At 58.6% G+C, this 7,339-nt stretch overlaps 1 protein-coding gene and 1 long non-coding RNA gene across 4 annotated transcripts in view; one reads left to right on the top strand and one right to left on the bottom strand.

The window, feature by feature from the left end:
- Positions 1 to 762, bottom strand: part of LOC117284501 — an 11,676-nt gene extending 10,914 nt beyond the window's left edge. Inside the window, exon 1 of the long non-coding RNA XR_004515602.1 lies at positions 727 to 762. This is a non-coding gene — a long non-coding RNA (uncharacterized LOC117284501). The remainder of the gene's footprint in view (positions 1 to 726) is intronic.
- A 422-nt stretch (positions 763 to 1,184) lies between these two features.
- Positions 1,185 to 7,339, top strand: part of Bsg (basigin (Ok blood group)) — a 7,304-nt gene continuing 1,149 nt past the window's right edge. The window contains exons 1-5 of one of the 3 annotated variants that reach the window (XM_033759553.1): positions 1,185 to 1,362; positions 6,162 to 6,318; positions 6,597 to 6,679; positions 6,785 to 6,927; positions 7,019 to 7,245. In XM_033759553.1, coding sequence (XP_033615444.1) covers positions 1,287 to 1,362; positions 6,162 to 6,318; positions 6,597 to 6,679; positions 6,785 to 6,927; positions 7,019 to 7,245 — 686 coding nt within the window. In that variant the 5' untranslated portion in view covers positions 1,185 to 1,286. Of the gene's footprint in view, positions 1,363 to 6,161; positions 6,319 to 6,596; positions 6,680 to 6,784; positions 6,928 to 7,018; positions 7,296 to 7,339 lie in introns of all 3 variants that reach the window. The other 2 variants (XM_010634975.3, XM_010634974.3) reach the window with 2 other exon arrangements.

The raw sequence follows: 7,339 nt of genomic DNA, 5'->3' as shown, positions 1-7,339 counted from the left end.
TTTTTTTTTTTTTTTTTTGGTACTGGGGATTGAACTCCGGTCCTTGCGCTTGCAAGGCAGGCCCTGGAACCACTGAGCTAAATCCCTGGCTAGGCAGGGTTTTTGTATGTAGTTCAGACTGGGCTGGAATTTGTGACTCTCCTGCCTCAGTCTCCTGAGTGCTGAGATTATAAACGTGTGCGCTCCTCAATTTATGTTCATTATATATTCACGTCCTTTATCAGATGTAGGATTTGCAAATATTTCCACCCCTCCCCTACTCTATAGATGTCTTTCACTTTTTTGCTGTTCTTCATAGGAAAAAAATTTTTTTCAGGTACTGGGGATCGAACTCAGGACCTTGTATTTCTGACACAGGTGTGGTGGTGCCACTGAGCTAAATTCCCAGCCCAAGAAAAAGGTTTTAAATAATCAGGTGTATGGAGACGGTAACAAGAGTATTCACCTGTTGTCTCTCTTAATCCTCTTTGAAGTTTTGTCCTTTGTTTTATGACATGGGGGCCTCAGGGTTTGGCTGCCAAACAAAATACTGGACAGGTGACCAGTTAAATTTGTTTTGCTTTGTTTTGTTTTGTTTTGTTTAATGGCACTGGGGATCAAACTCCGGACCTTGTGCTTGAAAGGCCGGCAGTGGAACCACTGAGGTAAATTCCTGGCCCTGGTTAGATTTGAAATTGACATAAATAGTGAATATTTTCTTTGTGCAACTATGTCCAGAATACTTACAAAAAGAACTTCTTTCCGGGCGTGGTGGCGCACGCCTGTAATCCCAGCACTTTTGGGAGGCTGAGGCAGGAGGATCACTGTGAGTTCAAGACCAGCTTGGGCTACATAGTGAGTTCCAGGTCAGTCTCAACTACATAGTGAGAGCCTGTCTCAAAAAAACAAAACAAAAAAAATCAAACAAACAACAACAACAAATACACTGTTTTCACCACTTCAACACAACAGCTCATAACTCAATTTAGAAATAACGAAATAAGATTCCGCCATAGAGCCACCCTACCCCCGCAGGTCTCACCCTTGCTTCGGAGCAACGCCGAACCCCGCCTCCAGGCCAAAGGTCGGGGCCGGGTCACGTTCCGCGGCTGCCTCCCGCCCGGCTTCCGTAGGTCGAGCTTGCTGGCAGGCATTACCGTACGTGCTTAAGTGCGCGTGCGCAGGGCGTGGGGGTCCAGCGTGCCCTGGGGTGTCCCGCCCCGCGACGCTGTCTGCGTGCGCGCGCCCCGCAGCCTGCTCTTATAGCCCCGCATCGGGGACGGGCGCGGTGACTGGCGCGGGGACAGATGGGCGACATGGCGGCCTCGCTGCTTTTGGCGCTGGGCCTCATGCTGCTGGACGTGCAGGGCGCCACCGCGGCGGGTAAGGAGCGGACCGAGGTCACTGTGCCCGACGAGGAAGCCTGGAAGGGGGTTCCTGGCCTTGGGAGTCTACGCGAGGTCGGAGGTGGAGGTGGCCGATGCCCGAGGGAGCTGGGGTGGGAGAGGAGGCGGGGTGGCCCTCGTCCGGGAGAATGGAACTGAAGGGTGATCCTAGCGGCTTGGGGGCGCGGGAGTGCCCATGGCGACGTCCCTGAGGCTTGGAGGTCTTGGAGGGACGGGGTGTAGGGGTTTATCGCTTTGAGGGTCCCCATCTTGGGAGACTGGGTGGGAGATTATCCTGGGGGTTCTGAGGGGACCACAGTGCCTAGGGGGACGGCGATATGTCTGAGGATTAAGGAGGCCGTAGGGACACAGGAGTGGGGGGAGGCCGATGTCTGGGGTCCGCACACCGTCGAAGTTGATCCTGAAAAATCGTCAGTGCCTGAGGGTGATGATCCTGTGGTTTGGTGAACCCCAGGCTGATCCTGCAGTCTAAGTGGAGCCATGGGCCTTGGGGTCTTCATGGAAGGGACTGGGTGAAGGAGAGTCGCCGCCTTGAGGTTTCCCCCTCCGAGGCCGCCAGGGTGAGAAGCTCACAATCTGGACTGCCTGGAGGAGAGAGGTGACCTGGGGAGTTCTGAGGGTGGCAGTGCTTGGGGGTGGTGTGCACCGGCTTGGGGAGTCGCAACCAAAGCTGTGCCCAGGCACCCCCTAGATGTCCCTGCCAAGGTATGTGGGTGTATAGGAGGTGATCTCCTTGATTTTCTGTTGCCTGGATGAAGGGTATCCCTGAATGAGGGCATTGTGGGTATTGGTGGTCCACCCACCCGTGCCAGTGGCCAGGAGAAGGGAAGCCCAATCCTGGGGGCTTGAGGAAACCCCTGGGGTGGAGGCCTTGGGTCAGGTCCTAGGCCTGCTCAATCTGGGCGCCCACAGGCTGAACCCCTCAGGGCCTGGGAAGGATACCCGAGGAGGACCTGGGCAGTACCAAAATGACAGAGCTCCCTGCCCCTACGTGTGACACCCCCACCCCAGGCATCTGGACAGTGGCTATAGTGTTCCAAACCAGACCTGGGGGAATTATCATTCTTGGTGGGATTTAGCTCCCTCTGGCTGAGCTCTGTTCTTCTACAGCACCCTCAGGGGCTCCCTTGCTTGGCCTGCCACTCAAACTTCGATTTTGCCTGATATGGGGGGGAAGGTGTGAGATGGCTTCATTGGCCACCTGCTCCATTTATAAATGAGGAAACTAAGGCCCAAGGGGGAGTCCAGTTTTCAAGGTCACAGCAAGGTCGCCTTGGCCTCCTGGCCAGAGTAGTAAACACAGTTGATCTTGAAGACTCAGGGCACTTGGGTGGAGTTGGTGCTGCTTGTGGGGCCCTGTGTGTTGGGAGTGGACCCCAGGGACGGTCACAGGAGTGTTCAGGGGCAAGCAAGGCCTGCTCTTGTGCTTGATGGTGTGTGTGGGAGCTTCTTCCTTTATTGAAACACCTCATTTGGTTTTGGGTTAAAGATTGATTTTGGCAAGGATGTAGGGGACAAAGGGTGGGGGGTCTCAGGCTCCGCTGGAGAGGGGTGGTCACAGTGGCTGCCTCAGACTGAAGAGTGGACTGCAGGCCCCAGGGAGGGGGCTGTTCCTGACCCACTTTAACATTTCTTAGCCCTGAAAATTGAGATGGTCCCATCAAGTTCCTCCCTGGGCCTGGCAAGAAGCAGGTTCTGGGGTGGCACAGATAGAAGACCCTGGCAAGGTGAACGCAGAAGATAAGCCACTCCCCCGCTGGGGAAGGAGCGGCAGCCACCCTGGGTTATGTGGGTAGAGGAGATTGTGCAGGGCCTGAGCAGGGTTTCTGCCAACAGCAGGCTCAGTTTCTGGGCAGATCCCCCAGCCCTTCCCTGGGCTTTGCCAGGCAAGGCCTGTGTGGGTGGGAAGTGTCCCAGTTGGCCTGGGGCATTTGTGCTTGTTTTCGTCACTTTCAGCCCTACCCTCATAGAAAGTCAAAGATCTGAGGGCCTGGGTGCTCATGTGTGTTTGCACAATGCATGGTACATGTGTGTGGGGAAGGAGGTTCCAGGCATAGAGCCTAGGCCTCTCCCGTGCTGGGCCACAGAGCTCTACCCAAGCTCCAGCGGCCACTGTTGTGGTAGGGGTCCCCAAGCTGGCAATCCAGGATGGGACACCTACGTGCTATAGGCGGGCTCCACATAACTGCAACTCAGTTATGGTGGGAGCGGTGACTGTACCCATGGCTTGCATTCCAGAATGCTTTCTTTGTTTGTTTGTATTTTGAGACAGGTTCTCACTAGGTAGTTGAGACTGACCTGGAACTCACTATGTAGCCCAGGCTGGTCTCGAACTCCCAGCGATCCTCCTGCCTCAGCCTCCGGAGTGCTGGGATTACAGGCGTGCACCACCACGCCGGCCCAGAATGCTTTCTTGGTCCTGCCTCCATGGCAAAGGTGGGGGCAGGCTTCACCCTCAGAAGGGAGCCCCCCCATACACCCACCCAGACAGTGCAGGCTTATTGACCCCGCAGCCAACTAGCCCTGTGCCCCGGCCGCCTGTGAGTGGACAGGAGGAGGGCTGTTTTTAGATGAAGGTGACTCCTGGAGTGCAGGGGCTGTGATCATGTGGCTGGGACAGTCTGGACTTCTCCAGGGTGGCGATGGGTCATCTGCTTCTCTCGTCCCGAGCTCTTGGGGGTTGCTTTGCCAACAGCCTGGCCCTGTGAAGTTCTGATGCCACCCTTGCAGGCAACACCAATGCTGGCAGGGGCCACACCATTATGTCTGAAGTCATTTGGAGAGGGAATGTGGACAGGATGTGCCTGCCCCTGGCAGCTGAGCCCTCACTGCCAGTGGAGGTGGCAGGGGGCAGCTGGGACAGGACCTGCCGAGGTGAGAGTGGCTGCTGCCTTGGTGCCCTGGGCGTAGTGACGCTGAGCCCAAATACAGGCAGCCAGGCTGTGAGACCAGTGGGAGCCTGGGGGCAAAAAGGGGTTTCTGCCTCTGCCTCACTTCCTGCCCTATGTACCACCTGGCATAGTCGGAGGGACTCCAGTCCCAGGAAGTGGGTTACTAGGAGGTCCCTTGGCAAAAGGGACCACTAGAAGTGGCTGCCAAGTGCCTTGGCCTGGTCCAAGGGCCACTCAGGTGGGACAGGCACCACCCTGCTCCAGATCCAGTAGCCTCAGGCCCTGGAAGTACCTTGCTCCCTATTCAGAGCCAAGCATGCGCGCACGTGTGTGTGTGTGTGTGTGTGTGTGTGTGTGTGTGCGCGCGCGCGCGCACGTGCGCATACAACCTGCTCCTCTGCCTCTGAGCTGAGCATGTGCACACAGGTGGGGGAAACTGCCTGCCCTTGGGTGTCTGAGCACCATCCCCCGGGCCACATCTGCCATTGGGCCTCACCTCATGGGATGAGAATCTCTTCATCAGAGATTCCAGGGGTGATTTGGAGGTTTAGCTTGGAGAGCAGAGCCTGCTGTGAGAGCTGGAGGATCATCTGCCCTTCTGGAGTTAGAGGGATACTCTGGCCTGCTGCTGGCCTGGCACTCTGGATGGAGGGACCTGCACACAGGCTGCGTCTTCCCATGGGATCAGGGAAGGGCTTGAGTGTAAGTCGAGGTGTCGCCCAGTCAGGATGACGGGGGCTGGAGTATCTGGCAGGTCGGACCCTTCAGCCAGGATCTCTGTCCCACCCAGTCTTCTGCTTTGTTTGGAGCCATCCGTGGTCTCAGTTGCTGTTGGTCTGTGTTCTCACTGAGGACTCCAGCCCTAGGAAGGGTCACTGTCCCTCCCTTGGGTTGCCCTGTGCACAGCAAGCGCCTGTCTCCTTGGGAGCTCAGAGGAAGCGTGGTCACCCAAGGATGATGGCCCTGACCCTCTGCCATAGCTGGCTTCCTCACAGCCCCCGCTGTCACAGCAGTGGTGGGGGCAGCATCCAGCTGCAGTGTGAGGCATTTGGCAGCCCTGTCCCCGAGATCCAGTGGTGGTTTGAAGGGAACTGGCCCAGTAGGACTGTGTCCACATCCACACCACCTACCACCAGCAAGCAGCCAGCACTGTGTCCATCAAGGGCCTCACCGCCAAGGACGCAGGCACCTACGAGCACTGCGCCAGTAACAACCTGAGCTGGGTGCCTGGGATCAAATGGGTCCGTGCCCAGGCAAGCGTGGTGGTCTTCGAACATGAGTGGCCGGGTCAGCGGCCTCAGTTTCCCTCTTGTGCCACCCGGCCCTGGCTCCTGCTTGGTAGAACCCAGACGCCCTGGCCCAGGACTCTGACCTAGAGGGAGTCACGACTTCAAGGCAGGAGCACAGCCTGGGCAGGAGCCGCAGGTCCTGTCTCCCTGCTCCGCCTGTCCATCCAGTCTGCTCCATCTGTCCACCCTGTGCCCCTCATCATTGACCTGTCTCCCCCTGCATGTGTCCAGTGGGTATGGGGTCAACCACTCGCGTGACTTCTCAGCTCAGCCCTGCTTCTGGCCTCTGGTACTACTCGGTGTTCAGGTTTCGGCTCCTAAGGGTTGTGGGCAGCTGAGCAAGAGGTTGCTCTGCTGGAGGTGAGGGTTCCTGAGAGGCCCCTGCTCTGTCCTGGAAAGGAGTCCTAACCCACGCGGGGCCCTTCCAGCAGGTGCGTCTTCCCTCCGCACAGAGGGTTTCGGGGTGCTCTTGGAGTCCTCAGGGAGAGGCCCCACTGGGATGGGCCCCTGTTCGTCCCATCTCGGGGGAGGGCTGGGCAATCTGCAGGGTGAGGCCTTCTCATCCTGTGCTGATCTTGTCTTGCTGTGGTTCCCAGAGGATGACATCCAAGCCACTGTGAGCGACGTTGGCTCCCAGGTGCACCTGACCTGCCTCATGAACCGCAGCGACGTCACTGTCACTGGGCACCAGTGGCTGAGGGACGGCAAGGTGCTGAAGGAGGACCAGCTGCCCGACCTGCACACCGAGTACCAGTGAGTGGGGTGGCAGCAGGCGTGGCCAGGGCCCCAGGGAGTCTTGGGGCTGATGGGGGTCCTTGCGGCTCAGTGTGCTGTCACGGAAGAGCGGAAGGTGGACACCTCAATTGGGGCTGGAGCCCCCAAGGGGAGCGCAGGGCCCAGCAGGCGGAGGGGGCGGCTCGTTCACTAGGACAGGGCCCCTCCATCTGCAGGATGGTCTGGCCCTCTTGCAGTAAAACCCAGGCTGTGTCCCCTCCGGGAGCCCCGGGCTCACAGCCCCCGACCCATTGCAGGGTGAACAAGGAGGACAGCGCGGGCAAATACGAATGTGTCTTCCTGCCCAAGCCTCTGGGCAGTACCACAATCAACATGCTGGGTAAGTGCTGTGGCCCAGGGGTAGGGGACCCAGGAGCCTGCTCCTCGTGTGCGGCAGCAGCATGAGGGGAGCAGCTCTGCCGACGTTAGGTCTGTCCTACTCCAGTCCCAGGCCCCCCCATAGTCAAGGCTGCCAAGAAGTCCGAGCACGCCAGTGAGGGGGAGACCATCACACTGGTCTGCAAGTCCGACTCCTACCCTCCTGTCAGCTCCTGGATCTGGTACAAGATGTCTGACTCCGGGTACCAGGTGAGGCCCGCAGCTGGGGACACAGTCCAGGGAGGGGTGAGGCTGGGGCCACAGCCTGTCCCTCCCCAGGTGCTGATGAAGCCCCTGTCAGGTCATCACCAATGGCTCCCAGAGCAAGTTCTCTGTGAGCTCCTCGGAGACCAGGTCGGAGCTGCACATCAAGGACCTGGACATGACCCTTGACCCTGGCACCTATGCCTGCAACAGCACCAGTTCGGAGGGCACCGGCCACGCCACCATCACCTTGCGTGTGCGTAGCCACCTGGCCGCACTCTGGCCCTTCCTGGGCATCGTGGCCGAGGTGCTGGTGCTGGTCACCATCATCTTCATCTACGAGAAGCGGCGGAAGCCAGATGAGCCTCTGGACGGTGAGTGGCTGGGTGGGGCTTGGGGGGGGGGGGCCGGGGGGCTG

Source organism: Fukomys damarensis, unplaced genomic scaffold (assembly GCF_012274545.1).
Source record: "Fukomys damarensis isolate Sample0158 unplaced genomic scaffold, DMR_v1.0_HiC HiC_scaffold_37, whole genome shotgun sequence".
NCBI lineage: Eukaryota > Metazoa > Chordata > Mammalia > Rodentia > Bathyergidae > Fukomys > Fukomys damarensis.
This window is presented reverse-complemented; position numbering and strand designations above follow the sequence as displayed.